The 27,705-nt window shown below is 40.0% G+C and overlaps 1 protein-coding gene across 1 annotated transcript in view; it reads left to right on the top strand.

The window, feature by feature from the left end:
- Window positions 1-27,705, top strand: part of PCNX2 (pecanex 2) — a 149,645-nt gene that overhangs the window by 109,118 nt on the left and 12,822 nt on the right. Inside the window, exons 24-28 of the mRNA XM_041399139.1 lie at window positions 1,787-1,845; window positions 3,824-4,039; window positions 14,449-14,702; window positions 19,021-19,254; window positions 21,396-21,499. Coding sequence (XP_041255073.1) covers window positions 1,787-1,845; window positions 3,824-4,039; window positions 14,449-14,702; window positions 19,021-19,254; window positions 21,396-21,499 — 867 coding nt within the window. The remainder of the gene's footprint in view (window positions 1-1,786; window positions 1,846-3,823; window positions 4,040-14,448; window positions 14,703-19,020; window positions 19,255-21,395; window positions 21,500-27,705) is intronic.

Raw genomic sequence — 27,705 nt, forward strand, 5'->3', positions numbered from 1 at the left:
TAATTACAAATAATTTTAATTAATACTCTCATTTTCTAAATCATACTTTTTGCAAAGTAGAGAATGTGCCTTTTTAAGGAAAAAAAAATCACTTGCTTTCAGTAGGAAGCAGAAATAAAGCAAATCTGTTCCTCTTTTGTCTCCTACATGGAAACCTGTGTGTAATTTTTCTGTTGGTCAGTTTACCACAGCTTTTTTGGGGAGGCTGTGGAGAGTGGATGAAAAGACTTTGTAACACATCAGTGGCATCCTTCTCCCTGTTGGATTCAGCATGAACTTGCACACAAAATCCTGGAAACCGCTACTGAGTCTCTGCTGTGTTTCAAAGACAACATTATCTTTACACCATCCTTTTCCAGTGTTATTTAAGCTGTTTGAAACCTCCCTTAGAAGGGACCCCTCTTTGGTGCCATCTTCCTTGGGGCATGTCTGCAGTTTTCACAGTGAGTAGTTAAATTCGGGCTGTGGAGGTCGACTGGCCAATCCCCAGCCTGTTCAAAATCTCCTCTGGGCCCTGTGCTCCCCAGCTGTGAGCCAGACCCCAGCCAGTGCCACCCAGGCGTGCCAATCTCACTGCAGTTCCACCAAGGACACCATGAGGGACACACCTGGGTGTCTCCCTTGGATCCTATGCCAGGGAATTGTAGCTCTTTTGCCCTGCATTTGAAGGCCTTTGTACACAAGGTCCTTGCCACTGTCACACGTGACCTCGTGCTGACTGTTGTTTGGGCCTTTTCCTGGTTTTGCTTTGGTCTCATTTGCCAAGGAATCAGAGATCATATTTACATAGTTGATAGGTAGGTCTTCTGTTAAGGTTAGTGATTGAGGGCAAAACTTTTGAGGCAATATTTTTAATGAAGTGTCCTGAAATCCTTATATACTCATGCCACAGCAGTATTTCAGGGAAATTGATGTTTACTATAACATTTTTATTAGCCAGAGTTCCACTTTTATCCCAAGGACCCTTGGGTGCTTGAGAGATGCTTTAGACTTGGTGTTGAATATCCCTACTCACCACAACAATCATTCTCTTCTGTTTAATACATGCTAGCCCACAGTGATTTACTCATTCCTTATTTTCTGACTTTAATAGTGTCTTTTGTTACAGTTAGTAATGAAAGTTCAATCCAATCTACCTTTTTAGTTGCTTTCTCTTTTGTAATCATTTTCCTGTGTTGTTTATATTCCACTGCTACAGTGAAAATACTGAATAGGGAATGTGCCATTCATAAGGGTGACAGGGTTAGTGCCTTTATGAGCTAAGGCCCTCTAATTTATTCTTTTTCAAGCAATAAGAATGACCAGGGACTCTCCTGTTGCTGCCTAGCTAAATATGAAACTAAGTATTTTTGTATTGTTTTGTATTGTAGATGGTAAACACCCACAGAAATGTTTTTACCCAAAGAAAACTCCTCGAGTTTCCCTTAAGGCCTAGAAGGAAAGAAAGACTGATTAAACACTCTTTCTATTCACTGTTTTGGTGGCACCTGTCTATTTCTGGAGCCAGTTCAATTATTGAAGTACATAGTGTTGTGCCAGATGCCAAATTCTGAACAGACTGTGCCCCACAAGAAGGAAAATGGGCAGAAAGAGTATGCTGATATTGCTGATATCAATAGCAATACTGACCTGAAATAACTATGTATGCCTGATGAATGGATTAGTGTGAACTGCCTAATTATATAAACACAAAATTAAGGGATGTGTTAAAGGGAAAAAAAATGTTTATTGTGAGAAGTTTCTTTAAAAAAAAAAGACTTGTCTGTAAACATGTCTTTATTTCCAGCACCAAAAGATCAGACCATTCCAACACCAGACTGGCAATTCAGATCGAAAAGGATGCAGGTATGGCTTGGAAGTTTGGGTGTCTTGCTCGATATGCAAAATGTGATGTATTTACACTGGGGAGGCTTTGCTGGGAAAGCTGAAGATATGCAAAGGGTTTGAATGTTGTGTGTACAAACCAAAGCATTTTAAATGTAGCAGAGCACCAGCTTGAGTCGTGTGACCTGAGTAAATTACTCCTCAGTTATGTGTAGCTGATCAGACAGAGAGCTGCTGGGCTGCCAGTTGCCTGGTTAATTAATAATAATAAAATTAATGGTTAATTAATATTCCATACAAACACATTGGTGTTTGTATGGAATATGCAGCAGGCACCCTAGCTAGACTCAGAGGTCAGCTGTGGGTAGGGAAAGGTTTTGGGGAAAAAAGCAGGAAGTTAGTGCCTCTACCACTGAGCAGTTTGGCCTGACAGGTATCTCCTCTTCCCTGGAGAGAAACCTTTTTGAGAGGAGAAGAAGAGAAGTTGGAAAACTTGCAAGAGGAAGAAGTAGGAAAGATGGTGGGCTGCTCTGCTGAGTATCAGTGCATTAAATGAGCACCAATCCATGGCCATGCAAAGCAACTTCCCAGGCCACAGTGAGTGGTTCTTCTGAGACTGGGAAGTGAGAGCAGTTTTTGGCGCATCAGTGGACACCGAGAACGTGTGGTACATCAGCTGGCACTCTTCAGTGCCTGGTGGGACAGAGCCCTTTTGCGGGGGCAACTGATACCAGTGTCTCATGCTAAAATCCCATCCCAGTGCTTAAATTTTGACCAAATATGCTCCAGAAGGTGCACAGGTGAGTGTGTCTGCGTGGACATGGGTACAGATGGACAAACATACCAGGGCTGGATGCGTAATGGCCACGGGCACAAAAAGCAATGTAGTTACAAGCCCTCTCCTCCTCTGGTGTCGAGGAACAATTTGTAGGGGAAGCTATTGCCTTTCCAAGCCTCAGCTTCTGGGCTTTTTTCTCCTCCATGTTAGATCGCCTCCTAAATATGCACAAACATAAAAATGCATGACTGCCTGTATGTCTGTATCCACATACACTCACATGCATACAAATACACCTACAAGAGGTTTGTTTGTACATGTAGTTGTGCACCAGCATTTTAAGAGTATTAAAGGTGGGACTCTGCATTACAGAGGAGAAAAGCAGTTCTCATGTCAAGCATATATTGTGTAAAAGAGTACAAGCAGAGTGCAATACCATGTTGGATTGTATGGCAGCATGATAGCATTTGTGAAGGGCTCAGTCCCTTTCACAAATCACCGTCATAAAGTGCTCCTTTTCTTCCAGTTAAAGGCCATAGACCTTTAAGAGATTACACTTCTAGACTGTGATGGGGTGTTTGTTCACTTGGGCATTTGTTCCAAGCCATGTGTAATTGAACAGCTACTGTTTTTAAATTGGTAGCAATTCTGGTGATGCATGTTTCATGCTTACTCAGTGTACTCAATAAGCTGTTTTAAAATGAGTATCCTCATCTTAAGTACTAACAGATTCTTCATTGACAAAGCCTTGAAAAATTCCTGGAGGACTAGAAGAAAAAAAATCCCAACAAAATTATTGGTATCTGTGTGACCAAATTATTTGAAAATCTCTTAAAAAACATTCAAATTTAACTACGTGTACTGAAGTAATAGTGATTTTTTTGTTTCTTTGCATTAAGAATAGTATATAGACATTAACTTAGCATTGCAGAGACTTTTAGTGGAACAAAAAATTCCTACTGTTGTAAATCATGGAAGTTATTTGATTGAGTCTGAAATATGTGTTGTCACTAATGTGATCTTTTATTTACAATATTGCTCATATTAACCCGATTCTTTGAAGGGCTACATAAAAAAAGTAGAGTGTGTAGAGTACCAGGAAGATACCATCTAGCTAGAGGAAGCAGATTTAAGTAGGAATTAAAAAGAACATAAAATTTAATGCAGAATGGCTTTGTATAATTTTTTCTTTTTTACAAATATGTGCTGCTCTGGTTGTAGGAAATGATGACAATAATCTCAACTCCATTTTTTATGAGCATTTGACAAGATCTCTGCAGGAGTCTCTTTGTGGAGATTTGATCCTGGGCCGCTGGGGAAACTACAACACAGGAGACTGTTTTATTCTGGCATCAGATTATTTAAATGCCTTTGTGCACTTGATCGAAATTGGAAATGGCCTTGTCACCTTTCAGCTCAGAGGGCTTGAATTTCGAGGTAAGGATCCGTCATGATTTCAATAGCAACAAAAACCAGCAATAAATCCTGTCTGTCTTTTTAATCTATCAAAACTCTACAGTAGGACGTAGGGTTTGAGGACCTTTCTACAGATATTTGTCTGTCTGAAAGCTTGGTACTTCTTTGTATTGTTGTTTTGTTGTTATGATGTTGTTTTGAAATCTAGATGTGAAGAAATTTGGAGCCATGTTCTGCTGTATCATAAGACTTTCAGAAAGAAGGCTTGTTGAATGGTTTGCTTGGTTCACAGATCTTTTGAGTAATGCTTAGTTATGTTTTCATATTATTTCTTTTCCTCCATAACTATGAAAATTTGAGTTGTTCTTAAAATTTTTCAACCCAAAGAACCTTGTCTTTGGGAAACAAACAAACAAAAGAACCAAAACCAAAATAAGACTCCTTCCATGGAAAATATCCTGTTTCAAACCATACAAGAAGCCAATGCTGAGATGGTTTCTGTCACACTAGAACAGCAGAGTACAATCAGAGTATAATCAAGGTGACTTTTCAACAAGGTTGAGTGTGAGAAAATAAGCGACAGCCTGGCTCTTTGATTGCTCTTAAAGTGTAGGAGGATTAGACTAGGAAATAACATGTGTGGGCTCAAGTCTTGACTCTGTGACAGACTCCGTGTAGGGTATTGAACAGGTTGTGGTGAATGCTTTGTGTTCACTTTCCTTCCTGCGTAGTGGGGATGAAGATAACACTCTTGTGTCCTCAGCAAACTTATGTAGAAAGAAAACAGTAAATGCCTGAAACAGCTTGGTATTGTAGTGCCTCATGAGATGGCTATTCAGAACAAATGCAAATTGTGAGGAAAAACAACTGGAAAGGAAGAAAAATAATTTATCAGCCTTATAATTTCTTGTTGTTTATGATGATTGTTGAGGAATACATGGGCATGTGTTTCTTAGGCTTGCTTGAACTTCCAAGAGATCTGTGAAAGTATTCTTGTATTCATCTTCTCCTTCAGTGTCCCCAAGGTGAGCAGTGGTGCTGCTGTGTCAGGGATAGGTACTTGCAGTCTAACTTGCAAAACTTATCTTTGCTGATAATCCTTTTGTGTTAAAATAGTTCAGTGTGGGATTTGAAACAAACAGAAGAAAGAAATCTCCTTCCCACTTAAACTGCAGGAGTCTTGTGAGGTAATTTTTCTTTTTCCTTGCACAGTTGCCCCTTACTGGGGGTCCCTCTCTATCATCACCATCGCCAGGCAGTAGAAGTTAAGTAAATGTTGGAAGCAGATGAAAGCGTATGAGAGGATGCTCAAGCCACTTGCTAGCTGGATAAAAAGATCACGGCCTAGCAGACAGGCATAATGAACTGGATTTTGAATGGGGAACAAGTGGATAGTTTTGTTGCAAAGTGGTTTGGGAAGACTTTCTTTGACATTGAGCCAGGATCATTCACAGCCAGCAAGTGCCGTTTGGCATTTGGATCTGAGAGCAGAGCTCAAATATCGCAGTGTGCCACCTGTCGAGGTATCTCTGTATTCCCTAAAATCACAGTTAAAGTAATTAAATGTGTCTGAAAATTGACCTTTCCATGCAGTTTGCCTAATGCTGTTCAGTGTTAATTAACTGTAGTTAATACTGTTTTACTTTGTGAACAGCTCCAGCATGTCTGCCAGCTGCAACAGGTCTTTAAATTCAGCTGAAGCTGAGCCCCACAGCCTCACATGTCTTTCACAGACTGCTGTTGAGAGCCAGCTGAGTTCTCAAGAGGAATATCCTTTTTCCCAGTCTTTTTTTCCACTCCTCAGGGGGAGACTGGCATCCTGCAAAGCAGCACCTCTTCCTTACACCCGAGTCTTGGACTGGCCTGGACCAAGAGAGCAGCAGCAAACTGAACTGGAAAGTAATGCCAGTTACTGGAGGTGGAGAGGGGTGGGGAAATGGTGGTTTCACCTAGATTATCTCATCCTCAGTACAAATCTAGTCCCCTATGCCTCCTCACCCTCAGAGTATCACTAGGGGAAGTGACTGCTCAATACTAGAGGAGAAGGTAGTAGGAGATAGGAGAAAAATGGACTCTCTCTCTTCTCTGAACCTACTGGATAGTCCTATTTCAAGAATAAGACAAAATTTGTGGGTTTGTGTCCTCACAGACATGGTATGTAAGGAAGTTTTCTCTGGTCTTCTGAGTGAGTGGTAGAGGAGTTGTTATGGGAGCAGAAAGTGGGAGTGTGTGTGTTGTTCTCTGTTCCGCTGTTCCACGGCCTGGAACAGAGAAGCCGTGTAGGGTTGAATAAAGGAAATTACCTGAGATAAAACCAGCTCAAACATGTAGCATGTGCTGTGCACTGTGAGAGCTAAACCCCACTGGACTGTGTGGAATGAGTGCCAGAGAAATCACACAATTTACAAGCCTGCTTAAGGATGGAGTTGGAGAAGCAAAGGAGCGCAGAGGGGAACCAAGAACAAGCCAGATAAGGATGCCTAGATCTGATGCAAACTATAACAAAAGCTTCATGGACACCAAAGTGTGAGCAGATAACCTGCTGTGTGCCCAGTAGAGACTTCCTGGAATGATGTGCTGCCAGCTGAGGGTTGTTTGTGTCTCCAGGTAATCCATGAGGGCTGGTGTGCTTTAGATAAACTATGCTGCAGGGCTGTGCCCTTCCTGTACGTGATTTGGTCCTTCTGCCAACAAGGAGCTGGGCTGCTCTGGTGGGGCTGCAGGCCACAGTGGTGCCCAGGCACTCAGGCACTAGTCTGAGTAAAAGGAGCCAGAGGGGCTGACCTGAATGCAGTTCATAAGGGGATGGACCAAGGCTGTTCCAAGGAAATTGTGTGAAAGCTGAGACTGAAATTCTGCCTTGGAAGGCATTCTTTGCTCCTTCCCTTGAACAATTGCTGCCTGCAGGGGCGGGAAGGTAGAGCAGGCTTCTATCAAGCTGCACCAAGAGACATCTCCTGTGTGGACTGGGCACATTGTTCCCCATCTCAAGTCTTGCAGAAGGCTGGTGAATACAGCCTGAATACTGAATACAGTAGCAATTTTTTCTGCAGAAGTGAGAGAGTGTATGGAACTGCCCTGGAAGAAGCTGATGGTTTACAAAGTCAAGTGGCAGTTATTAAGCACGAGACTCTGCTTCGGGCCTCCTGCATTCCTATTTTTAGTTGTCTGGTCATGCACTGTTTTTTACAGGGGACCCTAATTCCTTTCATTGTACAGAATGGTTTCCCACAAGGGGGAGAAAAGGGTTAGAGGAGGAACTTGTAATCTGTAATTTCTGAGTTTTGGCTGCTTCATTTCAATTTCAAGCAAGTAGTTTTAATTGAGGGCCCCAAAAATCTGCTGTTCCTTAAATAGGAAATCTGTGTTTGCTTTGGAAATGGGTGAATCACAACAGTGTTCTCTGTGACTGTTTAATGTTTGTGACTAGACCAAAAGCAATATTTGCATTGTGGAGCTCTGGATTTTCCTACGCGTTTCTTGTTGAGGTGACTGAAAGGCTGTGCAGGCAGTACTGGCAGTGCCCTAAGAAGGGGTCACAGAGCCTTCTGAATTTAAATGTAGAAGGAGGTACTTGCTGCCCCCTCAGTTTGCAGTCCATCCTGATTGAGGTTTGGCATTGTGAGTGACTGATCCAGATGCTTTTCTAACTGTTTGTAATAGAAGCATTTGTCTCAGCTTTTAAATGAGAAAACAAACCCAAGCAAATGCCTGCAGGCAGCCTAAGAAGGTACAGACTGAGCAGACTGAAAGAAGAGAGCAAATCTGGGATTCCCTTCATCTGTCTTTAGTCCTGTTTTCATTAAACACCTTGGATGAATTAGTTTTTCACTCTCCCATTCTATGGACAGAGAGGGGGTGTGCCTCCAATGTGTCATTCATCCTGAATATAAAGCAGAGGGGAGGCTCAAGACCTCCAGGCATTGACAGGAAATGCCCAGCTCCTCATTTGTGGACAGCAAGGAGAAGGTAGAAATGAGCTGAAACTAGGGAACACTTCCAAGGAGCTGCACAGTGGTGTGGGGAATTGAGCCCTTCAGTAACTTAACTCTGCTGGGTGTGTTAGACCACAGCAGAATGCTAAAAACAGCCTGCCAGAAGAAATGCATAACATATCATTTAATTTGAAAGGAAGAGATGGGAAAACCCACAGCCAGGGAACAAGCAGAAACAATGTCAAAATATCTTCCTCTCACAAGTTCCCTATAGAACAAGGGTTTAAAATGTTTTCCTGTTTAGTCTGTGTGTCTACAGAGTGTCTTTTGGGGAATATTCATTTAGCATTACATGTGTAGAAACTACTTACTGATGGTGTTGCTGAAGTCTTCAGGACATGTTTTCTAACTCCTGCATGGTATTCTTCAGTCTTTTAATGAATTTCTAAATCTCTGCTGTGATTTTTTTTTTTTTTTTTTGTTACTGCATGTTGCACGTGCAATATTCATGCTTCACTTGGAACTTCATTAGATGGATCAAGGCACGAAGCGCAGAGCAGACACAGATGTAGTTGTACACAGTGGCAGGCAGCTGTGGCAGCAGGATGGGATTGCCCATGGGGTTCTCTGTGCTTATTTCCTACACAAAATGGTGTAGGAAAGAAGCCAGTGCAGGCTGTGTGCTCTAGGCACAGTACTGACATCTAATAAGGACAGTTACTCATTTCTGCAGCATATGTGCATAGTTTTATTATAGTAGCAAGTGCATTACCAGTGTAAAGAATATTTATTTGTGTTTGATTTTTGTTTCTGAAGGCTCTGTAGCACTAGGAAGAATAATTCTTTATTTAAAGAACAGTTGCAACTTTTATGTTTTTACAAATCACTTCTTGCTGTTGGGAAATAAAAGTGCCCATGTTCATGTTTTTCCTGAGACCACACTTGAGGTATATTCAATGTATGTACCAGTACATTAAAAGGTTTTGCTAAATTACAGAGTTCAGAGAAAAACAGCATTTTTTGACACATCTTTTGGTAGAGAAGGTTAAAAACCAAAAATGCAGTTTGTGGGAAAGAACAAAAACAGAGAGACACACTTCTTGGAAATACTGGAAACATGGACAGAAAGGATGCAAAAGGGGTTTCTTTAATCTTGGTGATTTAATTGGGAAGAATAGCATGAAACAGGGAAGAGGTTACTTTATGTTAAATGCAAAAAATATGTGATGCATAAGCCTTTCTAGGTGTACAATGATGCTCCAACAATGGAAGCTGTCTATAAATTTCAAATAGGCTTAGAACAGTTTCTGTAGCACATACTGGAATAAATATTTGGTGTCTTTTTTCCTTTTTCTTCCTTTCATAATTTTATGTGTATTTATGGGTGCACTGGAGAAGACCTCTGGAAAGAAGGAAAATGTTAAATACAGTGCAGCCTTTTCACTGAGAAAATATCTTTGCCAAAACCAAAATATTGCCTTTTGCATTGCAATGCAGAAGATGTGATACAAGAAGTTTTTGTGGTATTTCATAGCTGCAAGTTTAACAACAAACATCTTTGGAGAATGCTACCTCCATGTGGCCTTTCTTAGTGTGCCTCTACGGGCCAAGAAAAGGAAAGGTTTCTGAGGAGAGAGGATGCCTGTCATTGTAGCAACTGATCTGGTTTAAAAACCAGATTGTTTTTCAGACATACAAGCACTTGAAGCAGCTGAAAGCCAAACCACAGTTTTATACCTAACAGCCTTGATGTTTGAGGAATTGATACTGTCTTTTAAGTCCTGAAATTTTTCTTTGAAACAAACTGAGACTATCAGAACCTATGAATTACTGTTCTTTATCCCAGTTCCACAAGCAAAAGAGCAGGAAGGAGCCAAAAAGGTTGCAAGTTTCCAGAATGTGTCTAATTCTGAGGCTCATGACTTTCCATTTTTGAGCTCAGTTCACTCCTCTTTGAGGTGTTTGGTTTTTTGTTTCTAGAACCACATCTGATGTGTGTTTCAGTAGAGGATGGCCTTCCAATGGTCGTAATTATGCTCACTCTGCTTTTTTTTGGTGTGATAACTTACTGCTTGTTAAACTATCCTGAGCAGAAAAAAAATGCTGGTTGAGAAGGAGCCTTATCCATCAGAATTTGGGAATACGTGGATTTGCAGCATAAGATTGTTGAAGCAGAGCCAGATAATTCTACTGTAATGCATTTATTGGTAAGACATTCTTGTGCTTGGTTTTGCCAAACAAGTGGTGGGCAACCAGGTGTTTTTCTGGAGTCATCTGTGAGGAGACCTCTGTGTGGCTTAGGAAAGGAGTTACCCTGGGCATGAGCCCTTTCTGTGTAGATTTGCACCCTGGTTGCTTCTTTGTCAGCAATCCTCAGTACTCAAGCTGTTGTTACCTTCAGCCACAATAATCAGTTGCTGTTCTAGATGTGTTGTAAAACTGAAGTGTTTTATGGAAATGAAAACCGATCCTAGAATACTTCTAGTATGTGGTTGTGTAATGGATTCTTCTTTCTGGCCTCTCAGATCTTGGAAAATGCTTTTCACTCCCTGAGTTTTCAAAACTGAATTCAAAAGCACACTGTGGTTTCAGCCTTTAATTCTAGAAGGCTGGGTGATCATTCAGTTAGGTGTATTTTATCCTTTTGAAGCAAGATTAGTCTTCAGTTTCAGTTTTCTCATTTCCATTTAGGTCAAATCATTCTGGCAGAGCACAAGTCTGTCCTCAAATCCTGATGTGTCAGGAAAATACAAAGAGCTCCATGTTCTCACCCTGGCTTTCTCCTGAGCTCACACAGGCTGACCTTGCTTTGTTCAGCAGGCACATTTTTTTTTACCTTGATGGACTTTTGGCAACCCTCCAGTATTAGATATCTTACAAATGAATTGGTCACATCTATACTAGCAAGGGTCAGAGTGAATGACTAAACTTGAATGAAGTGCATGAGATTATTTTCCTTCTACTGCAGAAAAAAATGTAAAAAAATATTTCCCCTCAGATTTTGAAAGGACTAATTACTAGTGATAACATTTTCCTGTATTTTAATATTTAATGATACTACACTTAATTATATTGCAGAAGTGAAGTGCATGTTCTCTTCCCTGCTCTTTGGTTTTATGAATAATTCTCTCAGAGTTGCTTGAGCTTGCTAATTTTTTGAGAAGCAATATAAAAATTGTCATTTAAATCATCAGCTTATAGCACATACAAAAAAGTCCAGGGCCAGCCTTCTCTAAAAGACAGACAAAAATGCTTGACTTCATTTGTTGTGTCCTGTCCCTTCTGGCTCAACTGCTGTAAAGCTGAGCACATGCACTTAGTCTCTGTGGTACCGGTGTCTGGAGTAATGAACCAAAAAGGATTGATATATGCACAGGTAAATGAAATTTTACCGTAAAATGCCAATCTGGCATTGAAGTCCAGCCAGTGCATTAAGGACTAAAGCAAGGCTCCATTAATGATGATAGGAAATTACTGGCAGTTGTTCTAGAACTGATTGCAAGAATTAGGAAGGAGCCAACATGTATTTGAGCATCAAGCCTGAACGTTGTCTTTGTGGGCTGGAGTCCTTTTACTAGATGTTGTTAGGAAATACTAATCAGCAGGAATGAGGAGTTGGTGTTGTGTCAGAGCATTGGCCACGGCTCAGGTTATGCCTTTAAACTGAAGAGGGACACCCCAGAGGCTCTGCAAGCAGTGAAGACACCGAATCCCCAAGGTGGTAGTGCCCAAGTCCATCAAACATCTTTTAATCAAGTGCTTGCTTGCCAGATGTTGAAGAGTACACTCCTGATTTCATTCTTTGGAATAAATCCATAAAACGACCACATGAACTCCTTTGGTTGTTTCGCGTACCTTTTGTAGTAACACAGTTCCTCTTAGAATGACTCTTGCTCCTCGAGTTCAACATTGATTGCACCCCCTGTAGTATAATTTTAACTCTGGCTGATTAAAATTGCCCAGCAAAGACAACTTGGAGGAATTTTAACCTGTAGAGTTAGCTAAGCATGCAAATAATGTTCTGGCATCATCTTCTGTTTGTTATGCATGTGATGACAGTTTCCTTTAAACATTGAGGGTCTCTTGAATTCACCTTTTCTTTGCCTTACCAGCCTCCTTGGCCCTGTATTTTACAAAATATGTCCCCTAAGAAAACTAGTAGTTACAGAAACTGCAGTAATAATAATCAGTATTTGTTGAAAGAGGTAGTAGAGAGAGTAAAGCCTTCCACAGAAATAAAATTTGATATTTCCATAGCAAAAGAAAAAAATATACAAATAGTTACATAGGCTGGAAAAAGGCATCTTTAAATCCTGTTGTTGTAGAGGGATCAGGGACAATTGTTCATTGTATTTCTCATTCTCTATCACTTGCAAACATTTGGCAATACTTAATTTTGCACCTGGGATGAAGATGTATCTTCTCTTAAATTTTGTGTAGTACTGAAAGACCTTTAAACTTTTGGAAATAAACATAACAGCAATAGTAACAGCACCAGCATGGAGCATTTGTTTTACTCTTTTCAAGCAATATTTTCCCTACTTCAGTTTGAGTACGATGTCTTCTGACTTGATTTCACAGAAGCATCTGCTGACCTAGAGCAGTTCTTGGTTTTTTTTGCTGTTGAGCAGTAAGTATTAATTCATGTAGAAATCTGTGAAATGTGAAGCAGAAGCAGTCCAGTTCATGTCTAGTCCAGCTGGAAATGTCAGCCTAATAGGTCATGTTTTGTACTTGGCAGTATTGAAAGGCAAGATGTTTATATTTGGATGACCTGAAGACTTTTAATAATTTTTCATATTGTATACTCCTGAAGTCTAAGGAGGAATGCATATCAGTGTGTGAGCAACACTGAGTTCACAGTGCAAATTTTCATTCATGGCAATCTGAACAGCAAACACTGTAGTATACTGAATCTTTTCCCTCCATCTCTGAGGGCTCTGATCCGGTTTTTTCTCACACATTTTCTTTGGATTTTTCTATTCTTTTTTACTTGTATGTTTTGTTTGCTGCACACATTTTAGCAGATGCACATGCAAAAAAAAAAAAAAAAAGAAGTGATCACCCATACTTTAGCATATTTTGTTGTGTTTTGAAAGGTTTTTCTTAGTGAGGAGAAAGGAATATTCTAGATGCTATTTCTGTTGATACAAACTGAAGGTCACAGGTTGTTGACCAGAGAGTTGTGATGGGACTGGAACAGATAGTTGAGGGCACGGCATTTGTCATCAAAGGCCTTTGGGATGCTGCCCTGCTCCAGGCTCTCCTTCAGACTGCAGGGAATTGAAGCTGGCACTGTGTTCCTTCCTGGCTGAATGTTCAGGTGATGAACACAGCCAAATTCTTCTCCCATTTACAGTGACACAACAGGTCTGTTGGTCCTGGTGGGGAGGGAGCTGTTGAACTGCAGCGCAGTCTCACATCTGCCTCTCCTGTCGAGTCTGTTTAGAAGCTGATGGAGTCAGCAGTCTGTGGGGTGATACTGAACCTCTGGCAGAAGGCCTGTGCAAGATGTGTGACTTGCATCACAGGAGGTGCCCTTGAAAGATGGTTTATGTACAAACTCAATGGAGAGTAAGTTCTGTAACAGCCTAGGGAGAGTAAATTTTAAAAAAAAGCATAGATCAAGAACATGAAACTTAAGTATTTTGAGAGTACTGGGGGGGTGGGGGGGGACATGGGCATCTGCCTCAGTTTTTATTAGTAGTGCCCTACATAGTATAGAAACTACATTCATAGATTTCAAATCCACAAGGGCTCGGCTTGACCATCTAGTGAGCACAGCACAGGCTGAAAATGCAGAGACTGCATTACTGCTTCTGCATCTGCCTCATGACTTCTTCCTGAGGTAATACATCCTTTTTTGAAAAATTTGCTCTACTTTGATCTAAAGCCTGTGTTTTAGACTAATTAGAAAGCTGTTCTGTTCTTGTGATGTACTGCCACTAGTACTGTCCATTAGAGATGTTTGATCCAGAGTAACTTTTACTCCAGTGGGAGAGAGAACAACCCAGTAGATGTTATTTTTGGAACCTGCTTTCCAAGATAGTTTGCTAAACCCCAAATTTTACAAGTGCTCTGACACACTAAAATCTTTCTTTGGGTCCAGTATGTTACTTGAGTTTGCAGATTGAGACTTGGATCAATTTGCTTAATGTGCCTTATGGAGCAAGACTCTTTAGAATTGCTTCTTGGTGAGTTTTTATGGAGTCAGAAACTGTGGTCTGTAGTTTAGCTCTGCTCAGAACCCATTAGAACTAGAACATTAGATCAGGCCCTTTTGGCTTTTTAGGTGCTAGTAGTAAATGAGTAATGTACAGCCCTTTATTTGCTGCTGCACGTGGCTCACATCGAGTTTGTTGCCGTAGCTCGTTCTTTCAGATTTTTCTAAGTGCGTACAACCCTCAAACATACTTTGGATGTGAACTTGCAAGGCATCCTTTGTTCCTCCTCCCCCAATAACTGGCAGCACACTCTCTCTTTCTCGCTGCCAAGGGACATATTGCCAGCAGAGAGAGGTGGAAGCTATAACAGAAGGAGATGAAGACAACGAAGGCTGCTGCTGTTGTAAGCCCGGGCACTTGCCTCACCTGCTGTCCTGCAATGCAGCCTTTAATCTGCGCTGGCTGACGTGGGAGATCACGCGCACCCAGTACATCCTGGAGGGATACAGCATCATTGACAACAACGCTGCCACCATGCTGCAAGTGTTCGACCTGCGCAGAATCCTTATCAGATACTATATCAAGGTAAACTCTTTGGCCGAGTGCACTTTGTTCCTAGGCAGGGCTGTCAAACACAATGCTGTTTGTCTATGGAAGAAGGAGCATTTGAAGGTTTTTGCTTTATGTTTATCCATCTGCTCTATAGTCTGGTAGTCAGACTGACTTGATGCTAGATCACAGAACCATAGAATCATTTGGTTTGATCTTAAGATTATCCAATTCCAACCCTTCTCGTATGGCAGGGACACCTTCCACTGGAATAGAGATAATTAATTAATGTCTTCCTTTGCTAAATTTAATTCTGATCACTTATACTTACAGTTAGTACAGAAAACGGCAGGCATGCTTCAGTGGACATCAAGAAGGTGAGTTACCATCCTGTAGGAATAAAATCAGACAAAGTGTTCTTACTTATGTTCTTACGTTCTTACAACACTTCACCAACAGTTTGTTATTTCTTCTTGCCTTGGCCTTTCTACTGTTTCTTTTTTTTTTTTTTTTTTTTTTTTTTTTTTTTCTTTTTTTTTTTCCTCTGGGAAAGAAAAGAAAGGTATTAACAAGCATAACGTTCTTGGGAAACTTCTGAACAGCTGTTTCTCAAATGTACTTTTTTAGTAGTGCAAACCCCCTTCTTACCTTCTGTTTTACACATATATCACAACACATTTGACATTGGTTTATTACATTGATTACACATCAGTTCATTTACACCACTTCTATTATTGCATTGTTATTAAGATCACAATAACCACACAGATACTAATTTGTCAAAATAATTGAACCTTATAGTCTGGCAAGACATCTTCATCCTCTGCCAAAACAATTCCCAATCCAGAAAATGAAGAATTTGTTGGGCTTTATAGTCTTCTATTGAAACAGCAGGAGCCAAGTGCTGCTTGCTATGCCACTGGTACTGCCATGAAGCCAGTTGCTAAAGCTCCAAACCATCCCTGACACGTCCTTTTTACTTACATCTCTGCTATTGTAAAAATCTGTCAGCTTCAGAGAGATACATGTTGTAAATAAGTTAATCACCATTTTTTGCAAATGAACCAAAGTAGTAAAAACAAGCTCATTGCCTTACAAAGCTGCTTTGATCATGCAGTTGATTACTTCTGAGATTTCATAAATAATTTTGTAGGCAGTACGGTCTGGTAACCAACCTGCTTTGTTTAATAAACTAATTAGAAATAAAACTGCATGTGAGCATGATTTTTTCTTTTTAGAAGTGGTGTTTGTGGCTATAAATTGTTTTAAAGCAATGTAACTAAGCTAAAAAAAAACAAAACAAAAAACCAACTCTTCTTTAATGAGTATGTTGTTACAATTGGTTTGCTTTATTTTAAAAGGTAACCTGAATAACTGGAACATAAACTGGTACAAGCTGGCAAATGACTCAGCTTTTGATGGAAAATGAGATTGAAAAAATCCTAGTCTAAGCTGCAATCAAATCAGCATCTTATTAGTTTAAAGCATTGAGTAATTTTGCTTTTTATACTGGAACTGGTTTTGTGCCTTAAAATGAATCAATATATGGAGTATTTGTGTGAAGTGCGAAGTTCACCACATGGGATGTAAAAGCTTAACTGAAAGGTGGTTTAGAGCTTCTGGTTCTGGACACACCTGAGAAGCAGCTGACGTAGGTAAGATGGCTTAGACAAACTTCCATCCCATGTGATAGCGGTGTGGTTAGTTGATCCTGTTTTGAGTGGAAGGGAGCGGGTTAAAAGCTCTCCACATCACTGAGATGTGCTGTGGCTCCATCTGCTCTGTGCTGTTCATGTGCACTACTGATGGCTCTGAAAGCATGAAAATCAAGTCTCTTCTTGTTGGATTTAGTTGAGCCAGTATTATTTATATTGCACTGACAGAGCTTCATTCTCAGAAGGGTCAGTCTTCATTCTCAGGCTGTCCATCTTTTTAATCTACTTCCCTTTTTAGGGAAGGATGAACAGAAGCTAATAATAACCTGTTGGCACCTTCAGTATTAGCCTGGGCTGGGGCTCCCTTTAGTGAAGGGAGGGTGCACTTAGGAATTCCCTTTGCTAGAATGTCACTTCCCAAAAGAAAGTTACCTAGATATTTTCTTCTTGTCTTTTTAAAATAATTAGTTTTTACCATAAACAGGGGCTTTAAAAAGATTTGGTAAAATGTTTAATACAGCCTTGGAAAGTGAGAAGATTATAATATGTATTAAATCAGCTTTTATCCTGTTTATTTAATGCTTGCTTCCAAATAAACAGTATCAGACACAGAGGTGAGAATTCATTCCTTCCCCAGCTCTTTCTTCTGGGGGAATGTAAATCAAGACCCTGTGCAGTTTCACTGTGAACATTCTAAAAGTCCTTCACACTTTCTTTTTAACAGTGTGAAAGTAATTGTAAGAAGAACTATAGATAAGGCAGTATTCAGGTCACATAAAACACAAACTCAAAAGTCACTTAGGCTGGAGTTTCTGCAGGAACTGCACTTCCATTGCATTGAGTATTTGGAGTGTTTCTGGTTTATTCTCTGTAGCTTACAATGTTGTAAATATTTACCATATTTTTTCAGAAATGCCATATAGCTGAGGATGTACTTGTGCATAAAACATATCTTGTAAGAGTTACCAAGAGCAGAATTTAATTAGGTGACAGAAGATTTTGTTGTTTCTGTGTCTGATTGCAGGTCTGATTTTTTCCCCAGCTGAATCAGCTTCTTTGTAAACACAGATGAGGATAATAAAAAAAGCAAACTCTATCTCAAAAATCAACAAAGAGAATGTATTGCTTTGTTTTAGTTCTTCTATCCTTCAAGGATAATTACTGTATTGGTCTTTTAAACAATGAGTTGCACTGAGGATCTTATTCCTAAATCATATTTATTTCATTTGCAGATTCATTGACAGCCTAGATATGCGCACATTTCTTATTGTGGAAGGATTTTTATTCCCCACAAATAAAGTGGGTCAGCTCCTGTAGCCCTTCTGCATATATTTTGAAATAATTTTCTGCCCAACTACTGTGATATTTTTCCCTTGTGCCTCTTCCATCTCTTCTCAATATATTCTTATTTAAACATCTTTTAGTATTCAAGAAGTCTGTGTATTTGCTGACTGCTGTGTTTTCAGCTCCTATTGTTTCTGCATGAATCTTTTTTAAGGAGTGTATTGTTCTCCACATGCCAAGAAATTGAGGGTCCATCCTGTCCATATCTGTCTGACTTGTCTTTTTCCTCTGAAGCTTGATTCTCCTCTTACTTTTGTACAATTTGAAAAATAAACTGTGGAGAACGTCTGGGGTTTTTCAAAGGGCTGGTAGTGCTTCTGTCTTCTGTAATCCATCATATATTAATTATATAAATTTATTTGCTTAGTACTATTTCCATTGACTGGGTAAAGTAGAACTACATTATCTTCAGCCATGTATACTTGCTCCTCGTTTGCTTTGGTATCCAGCTCTAAATTAATATTATAAAACATTATAATGAGACTTTCCTGCTGATAGAACACTCTGGAACTTTTTAAGTTTCATATTCTTTTGAAAATATGCTTAAGTTGTGTTTGTATAGATTTTTTTTATTACTTTTTAATTTATTATTATTTTAATGTGTCCAGACAGAGCGCTTAGAAAAACTTAGAAACTCAGGCACAAATATGAGATACGTATGTTGCTGTTTTCTACCATTTATATGTTTTGGCTAAAGAGCTCCTGCTGAATGCTTCTCCTCCTTCAGTGCTTTAAAAGCAAACTCAGTTACATCCATTATCAGCTTTTTAACCCAAAATGTAAAAAAATAATCTATTATTCTTTACCTGGTGCACTGACAGATAACAGACTTGTGTCATACGCATCTGTCATGTCTCATCTTTGTGGCTAGTAAAGAACTAGGAAAGCATCATCGCCAGAAAACGATAAGTCTGCTGAGGGAGAAAAGTGCTCTATTTTGCGGATGGAACCGTCTGCTACTGTTTTTTCAAAACATGCCTAAGCTATTATTGATATCACCTTCTCAGTGATAGACTCTAGAACCCCACTAATACTGACGTGTTTGAATGCTGGAACTCCCTCTCCCTATCATTGTATGGATTTTCCTGGAAGGCAGAAGGATATTACAAATATCTTTCTTCTGTTGTCTGTTATTCAATATCAATTATTGCCATCTTTTTAACTTGAACACTTTGTGAAGCAATAATGATGCTAAACAGTAAAATAGATATGCTATTACTATTACTAAGCAGTAAGAAATAGATATACTATTACAGCTCTTAACATGGTCCTATTTAGCTGATTCTCTTCTATGTAAAATATGTCTGCTTTAATCAGAGTTCAGAGTGACTAACATTTGCACATTTTGTCAACAGAGTATAATATACTTTACAGCAAGTTCTCCCAAAATCCTGGACTGGATAAAAGATGAATCCATCCAAAAGATACTGCAGCCTTATGCAAAGTGGCATTATATTGAACGTGACCTTGCAATGTTTAACGTTAACATAGATGAAGATTATGTTCCATGTCTCCAAGGAATAACAAGAGCTAGCTTCTGCAGTGTTTATCTGGACTGGATTCAGTTCTGTGCCAGGAAGAGGGTGGAGGTATGTGTCAGTTTTATTTTTTTTAGTAGTATTAGTTTTAGTTCTTGGGATATGAGTGAAATGGTGCGTGGCTACTGTTCTACTTGCTCAGGATTGGTAGCATAAAATTTATTTCATATAAGCTTTTAGTTTTAATGTAAAAGGAAAACAGGCTTTATGGAATGGAAAAATATTTTGGGAACTAACCGTGTGCAAAAACTGGAGTCTTAAGGAGCATCAGTCTTTGAACACACAACCAGTTCTTTACTGTGCAAATTTCCAACAATGTTAATTTTGTCAGCTCTAGAAAGCACGGATGTATCAAGTGCTCAGAAGTACTGCCAGAGCAGGCTCCATTCAGAGAATGTCATCAGTGCATTACAGTTCCTTCAGTGTTGACAGTGATTGGTACATTTGCCAAATGTCTGTGATGTCTGTGTATGCTTTTCAGAAATTTCCTTCTATTTGTGTACAGTTGCAGGATGGTAGGAGAGTGCATGGCACACTCCCTGCTGGCACAGGTCACTTCTGACAGCTCGTGACTCAAACATGAACCACACCACAGAAACGTGTGCAACCACTACAGCTCTGGAAGGTCAAGGGCAGCTGTGCATTTGCATGCTCTGGGCCACTAAGGTTACTGATGGTCAGCAGTTTTTTGTCAGAAATGCACTACTGTATTTCCATGGAATACTCAAAATAGCCCAGAGGGAGAGTACAGTTTCAAACAAGCATATTGCCTCCATCTAATTTTCTGATTATTGCTGATAGTAGCAAAAGTGGAGCAGTGTTTCTTTCCTGGCCACGATGTGCTGTATTTGTGCATTTTTCAACCCAGGGTCACAGAATGCACATCCCATTACTGACCTTAGCTGGTGTGACATCACTGAATCTTTCTTGAACATCAAATATTTCTGGTCCACTTTGGTTCCTTCTCATGTCTCTGATGCTGTGTACCATTCCATCAGTTCCCCTGCATATCATTATATTGATAATGTTTTCATTGAATTGTCTTCTGAGGCATATCCAAAACACCATCTCCTCCTACTGGGAATACTTCACTTCTTTTCTTTCTTGTCTCCATGTCTCAGCTCCCAAGTTCTGACATAGGAAGAATTGCACGGTGTGGGGAAAGCCACTATTAATTGATGCCTTTCCACTTGTTCTCTGCCTTAGATTTTCAAATTCAATTATAGATTTAGGGATGTCAATAGACTTGAATCATGTAACTTAGGCTTCAAAAGGCAAATTAATGCCTGCACTGGTGCCACACACATTTATCTTTTTGTTACATGTTTTACCTTTGTTTTTTAATTCACTGACTGTAGGCAAGCACAGTTCATGTAGGAGATGGGATAAAAAAACCCAAGTTCACTGTACACATAACCCAGAAAATCAATGTATTTTATAGAAGAAGCTACATTCTCCATTATAATTGGCTTTAGTTTTAGAGTCAAAGAAAGCTCTAAGAAATCACTCATTGCATGGACTGAAATAATAATATGTATTCTCCTGAAGATTAACATGCATGAGGAACATGTTTGTTCCAGTTTTTTCCTCCTGCTTGGTAGCAAAGTTTTCTTTGTGAAAATTTCATTAGAAAACCTCTCCTGAGCTAGTAAACATAAATGCAATATTCTGAGTGCTTGTTAAAATGGGCAGTCAGTGTCATCAACCATTTAGATAGATATTGTTATTCACTGAAAGTGTGTGCCTCTGAACTTTTCCAGAGATATTGTACTTCTGAAATCTGTGGGAAGGTTTCATAGGAACTGTGGTCCATGAAAAGGGTTTTGGCTGTCTCCAATTTCAGTGTCTCCCAGCAACAAGGAACCTCCTCCAGTTTAGAATGTCAGATCTAGGAGGAGTGGAAACAAACAAAAACCCCACAATAAAACATCACCACCACCAAAGCTCCTTTCCCTTGGGATCTCACTACCAGAGAATGGAATGTTCTGTCTCCAGCCAGTGGGCAAAACAAGATTGCATTTTGCAAAAATCCTCTGATGGTGATGGTCTTCCTTCTTGGTCTGTTTAATTGCAAAGGATATTTTGGCGTGCAGGTCCAGCTACATGCAAATGTTATGACTGTCACTATTTGTGGTGCTTTTAAATGTGATGTTTGCACTTAAGAGTAACATGCTAATCTTCAAACTTCGTAGCACCTGGACAGCGATGAGGATTCTCCTCTGGTGACACTTTCCTTTGCCCTGTGTATACTGGGTCGGAGAGCTTTGGGGACTGCATCTCACAATATGGCCATCAGGTAATCTTCAGGAATCCCTTTTTCCTCATGTTAAAACAAAGACCTGTTTGTCTTTTTTTCACATGATGTGGGGTCTCAAGAGAAGATTAGATCAAGGTGAAATCTCATTCCTCCATAAAATGTTTTCTGTCATTCCTGGTCATCTTTTTCTTTGTAGTTGGCTAAATAACTAATACCAGTCTTTATTTCTATAGGGCAAAGCAGAATTTTTGATTGAAAGAATGGGTGCCAGTGGTTATTGCTTGTGTTCACTCATGCCTGGCTACTGGAATGCTGTCCTTCCTCTGGCATTCCAGTAGAAGCAAAAGATCTACAGAAGAGGAAGAAACTGCTGTCATCTGAGTTGTAGTTAGCTAAATAATAATAAAGGTATAAGGGTTCTCCTCTGTATTCCTCAGGGGTGTACTCCTGTTCATTGTGCCACTTCATTCTGGCAACTAAGGAAGGGAAAGCCTCTCATCTCCTGAGGCTGCAGCTTTGTCTGTTCTCAGTCTACCTTGCTCATTTGTTCATTCATTCTAAACACTTCTTCCTAGGAAATCTGGTTAATTAAAATACGCTTCATTGAGATTGTTTCTAAATATGCTCTTCATCTTACGTTTTCATTAGGGATTTTTCCATTTTTACTGGGAGTTCTGAGTTGTTTGGGTTTTATACAGTATAATTTACACTGTGCTATAGATGAGGCATTTTATTAATGAAATAATGATTATTTTAATTGAGTTTATCTTCCCACATAATTTTAGGGGTTTATTACATTTATTTGAACCCTCTGTGTGCACAGGAGTTTAGTAACAATGGAGAAGCTGAATAAATACAGCTTCTAAGTGACCTTGCTGTGTTGGCACAGAATGGTGAGCAAAGCTACCTAGACCTCTATCAACATACTCCTTAGAGAGGATTTGTCTTACTAACAAGCAGAGACAGCATGTGTGATTTTGAATGCCTTTTGTTAAAACAGTCTTTTTAAATATTAATTCTAGCTTTGTTATCTGTTGGGACATTTATAACATTTTGCTTTATGTCTTCCATGCAAAATGTTTGTGGCTCACGTGGCTTATTTCTTGTTGTGCTGCTGATTTCTGCTTTCTAAAGTGGCTTTTGTCATCTCTTTTCTACCAGTTTTTGCACATTCCCTTCCTATAGTAGTTTTTTTCTAGGCTTCATTTCTTCTCCCTTCATTTCTATTCACTTAAATTAGTGTGATGTTAGGTAAATCATTGGTATTTTTTAAATAGTCCTGTTTTTTTGATGATCAAAATTTTAGAGTTTGGGAGCATGATGGAAAAATTTATGTGCATTTATGATATTTGTTTGAGAAAAGATTAAAGTGACTTTTGATCTGTGCCTGCAATAGAGAGGTCACAGCGATATTAGGAATTCATCTGAAAATAACATAAAAGCTTCCTAAAACTGTCATCACATTGCATGTACTTTCCATTGAATCTTAAAATCATTACAATGCTTTGGCCCTAGTACAGATACAATAACAATGTCCCCTATTTGTACTGGCTTACATGGTTAGTAGCTAATACAAAGGGATAATATTATCAGAGACTTTCCAAAGTTTAACATGGAAAGTATGAATATTGAGGATAATTATTTGTATAGTGTTCTGTAAAGATTTTAATAATAATTTCAGGAGTCAGCTATACCATGTCTTTTCAAAATCTGACAAATAGCAATGAACTGAATTACTTCCTTTCTTTTGATAAGTGGACTCTCCACATTTAAAAATACTTTTCTTGGGGAGGGAAGGTCTGCAGAAAGGCAAAAACTGGGATAGTCATCTGAGGTGCACAGCTCTGTCCCTTTTTTTTAATCTGTTCTATATAATCTTCAATTAAGCCGTGGTTTTCTTTTTATTAAGCAAGTGCTCCAGGGCAGTATCAAATCATTGTATTTTTAAAATGTATTTTGTGACATGAAAGGGACTAAGAAGAAGCTTCTGTTGGTATCTTTTCCAATGCTACTTCACAAAAGCTTTCCCTGGAAAAGTTTCACTGTGGAAAAACTATGTCACTTCCCCACCTGGCTAAATTACCTTTAATGCATTTGCACTGTCAGAAGAATCCGGAGAATTAGAAAAAGAATCTGAGTAGCACAGTTGAAGTTATAAATTGCTGCAGCTACAAAACACAACTTTAGCTTGGTAAAATACATTTCTTGTCTTTCAGAGCACACATATCTTAACTGAAAAAAACAATTTAGTAGAAATTATTAACTAAGGAGCAAGGTGGATACCCCCCTCACATCAAGACCTTTATCAACAGATTTATGCCAAACACATTCGCTTGAGCATGAAGGGCACCGTACTTAGGGTGTTTATTGCTTCAGACAGATCTGCACAACTTGTTTAAACACAAATGAGCAGCCAGTCAGTGAGACTCCAATAGGCATACAATTATGCAGCAAGCATGCCAGGGGAAGGAGACTTTGTCCAAGGTGTGCAATGCTGATGAGGCCAGAAGGAGATGCTCCAGAGAATTGTCTTCAGGCACTCCTCTCTCTGTGGTTGGCAGAGCACATCAGCTCTCACCAAGGGCGATCTCGAGTGTTCTGCTGGTCCTTGCCCCCAGCTCTCACAATGCTGCAGGTCTGCATTCAGTCATGGGGCAGAGGTACTTGAGGTCGCCAGAAGTGGGAGGAACATTTCCTTGAGTGATGCTTCACAGTCCTTTTCTTTGAAAAGGTGACACGGTATTTTGAGAACCTAGTGGTGCTGAAGAGGGTTTTTGTTTTCTCAGGAGTGGTCAGAGCAGGCAGTCCCACAGCCAGATATGTGCATGAGAGGAAGATGTACCACATGTATGAGGTTGGAACTAAATGATCTTTAAGGTCTCTTCTAACCCAGGCCATTCCATGACTCTGGCTGTTGTGGTGTGGCTCATTTTGTCACAGGTCAGGGCTCCTAACACACTTTGTCACACTCAAATACTGGATTACAAAAATACAAATTTAGATTACTCTGGTAAGCCCTGAGAATTTACCTTGAACAGCATCTCGGGACTTTCTGTTAATTCTCTCTGTGGAGCATCTTGTGTACAACATTGCTAGAGTTTTTGGGATGAGTTTGAGGCGTAAGGGTCAGGTAGGCATCGTGTTCTGCTCACTGTATGAAGCGTTTCAGATGTTCAGTGGAAGCAAACCAGCCAGGAATCTGCTGTGCTCTGCAGTTCATGTTTCGTTCTCAGAGGTGACTATGCAGATAGAAGGAAACTTCCTCTGGACTAAATCTAGTCCTTGCTGTGTCTTGGAGGAGTGACAGTCATCCAAATGCTGTGCAGTGGAGAAAAGGTAATGTTACCATGGGCTGTGCACTACAGAGTTGAGAGTCAAGTTTACATTGTGTATGCAAACTATCAATTTGCACTCATTTACACATGATTTTGTCTAATCTATTAATCAGCAAATGTCACTGTGTAAACCAAGATTTTAAATGCTTTTATGTAATGTATATAAATAATTATTCACTGTACCTGTTCACGTAAATGTCAGTAGAAACCTAACATTAACACTAGATTACATAATAAATGCATTCATTAAGGAGGCAGAACATTGCAATGCAAATCACTTGCTCTTTTAAACTGTCATTAGGAGGCATCCTGCACAAAATGCAATTTGAAGAATGACATGACATTACCATTAATTTATTCAAATGTGGGTGATATGTTTAGTTGTGTACTTGTTAAAAAATTACAGAATAATTCTATTCAGCTACTACTGGTAGAGAAATATTTGGTAAAAATTTCAAATCTGGAAAAATACAAAAGTGTCTCAATAAAGCATCTCTCATCAGATACTTCCAACACTACCAAGATTGGCTGCTCAGGTTCCCCAAGCTCAGGGGACCTTTGACAAAGGGCCATTCCAGGGAATGGCTTTGCCTGGAGGAACTGCTGCTCACTTTGAAACCCAGGGAAGAAGCTGGCCCCACTTACCCCTTCCCACCTGGTCACCCCACTGCACTGCCCAGCATCTGAGGGAAGGGGAAGGCACAGAGGGCACGGGCCGTGGCACCACAGGTGCTGCACTGCTGGTGCTGCACTGCTGGTGGGTGATCAAGCAAACAGTGCAGCTTGATGTCTGCCAGAGCTGAGCTGGGCAGAAAAGTTTGACTCTTAGCTCACAACCACTGTCATCTAAAATATCCAATTAGAAGGGCTACCACTGAAAATATTTCAGGTGAACTATGACATTCAGGTCATTACTAGCTCACAGACGTGCCTGTCCCTTTATTCCTTAAATAAACCTACAGTTAACATTGGAGAAGGTCTGCAAATACACAGAGATATTCACCAGCTCATTAGCCTGCATCCATACTGTTTTCAGGCTGGCACTAAATGCTTTTAGTTTCAGCTGTCAGAGCAGCATAAGGAGTGCAGTAGGAGGGAGTATTTGCTTTGGCACTGTTGCCCTCCCTCTGGTGTTTGTGGCACTACTTAATCCCCTCTTTTCTGCGTCTTCAAGGGGCTGATGTTTCCCACGCACCTACCAGCCTTGTTCTAAAATAGCTTGCAGTTGTGACAGCAGCTTTTCAGGTTGTTAGCTCAGAGGGTTGGAAATGTTGCCAGATACCGTAGTTATGTCTCTTACAGATTAATGTTGTTTCTTTGACATGTAATTTTACCGTAACTTGTTTTTAAAATATTTTGAACCAGCCTGTAACTACAGCAGATTACTAATTGAGGTATGTTAAAAGTGGGCCAAGAAAACAGTAACAACCTTGAGTGAGGCCTGAGATGAAAGTGGTTGAGAGTCAGGCCTGAGATCAAAGTAGTTGACTTTTACAGCTTCGTAATAATCTCATTAGTGTCTTCAGGAGAGAGCATAACAATGGGAAGAATAACAAGAGCTGTATCTTACATGGATTAAGGAGGCTGCATGTTACAGAAGTAATGGCTTGAGATACTGTCACATTATAGGCAGAATGTACCCAAAAGCCTCACTACAATTGTCAGGAGAATAAAAAATGCCCATGGTTTTGTGAATACAGCAATCTCCTCCAGACCGCTCTGGTGGAAAATACAATACATAAAATAATTGACTCTCAGCCTCTCACAACTACTGCCACCACTGATTTGCTCCTTGTAGCAGTCATGTTTGTTCTTGAAAATCCCCTGAGTTAGAGAACTTATTATGCAGAGGGATGACAAATGGATGAGCCTCCCCTAAGCCCAGGGAGAGCTGTACGTGCTTCCCCGTATTCCCTCTGCTGATGCCGGACTGCAGTTTGCATGAGTGTCCCAGTCCCGGCCGTGCCTTCAGCACATCCTGCTGTTCACAGCAGCCTGTTTGGCTGGTGCTGATGCCTGTAAGGCACTTTGATGTGAATGCAAACTCTCTGTCTGCTCTGGTGTCCAGATTTGACTCAGAGAGCCTCCCAAGATGTAAAAACCCATTCTCTCTCCTGCATACTCCTCCCTTTGTCCCAGCCAACTTTTCAGAGCAAATAAAGGGGGTGTTATGTGAGAGAAACTACGCTACAGATCATCATTAGATGCAGAGTTCAAGGTAGCTTTTAAAATTTCATCCTGGGAAGAATATTTATGTACAGAAGTTTTTTTGGTTTTTTTTCCAGGCAAGGATTCAGCTGTGTATGCTGCTGTTGTCTGGTGGGTGGGCAAGTGAAAGGAGCCTTCCTGACATGTAGCCTTTTCAAAGGGGGTGACAGTCACATATTTCACCATGCTGGCTGCACTCACCATTCTCCCCCCACCCTCCCAGATGGCTCGTTCTAGGGCTTTCCTAGCTGTTAAGCAGGGTTTTAGTACATTATCCTTCTCTGAACTGTGGAGATGATGGATTGAAGGTCAGTAGGGACCAGGACTCAGTCCTTAAGGACACATATGAACCCCCACTGAAATCAGTGCTTGAATGTCCTGAACATCTGAGTGTCTGTCTCACATAGGCATGTTTTAATGCATAACTTAGTACTAATTAATGCAAACGAGTTAAGAATTCATAAAAGTTTTTCTGTACTCTTTATGTTCCCAGCATGACAGCAGCCCTGTCTTTCTGGCTAGTTTTGGTCCCACTGCTTAATTGATTTGTATTACATGTTGCTTTCATGGAGAAAATCAGTATCCAGTTGTTTCTCTGGTAACAGCATATGTATTTCCACTTTAATTTCTAAGACATGCTACCCACCAAGAGCAAAATTAGAATGCCTTTAAGCTGAAGCTGGCCAGGCATTCTCCCAGTCT

Source organism: Onychostruthus taczanowskii, unplaced genomic scaffold (genome assembly GCF_017590055.1).
Source record: "Onychostruthus taczanowskii isolate IOZ18803 unplaced genomic scaffold, ASM1759005v1 scaffold156, whole genome shotgun sequence".
In the NCBI taxonomy this organism is placed as follows: Eukaryota; Metazoa; Chordata; class Aves; order Passeriformes; family Passeridae; genus Onychostruthus; species Onychostruthus taczanowskii.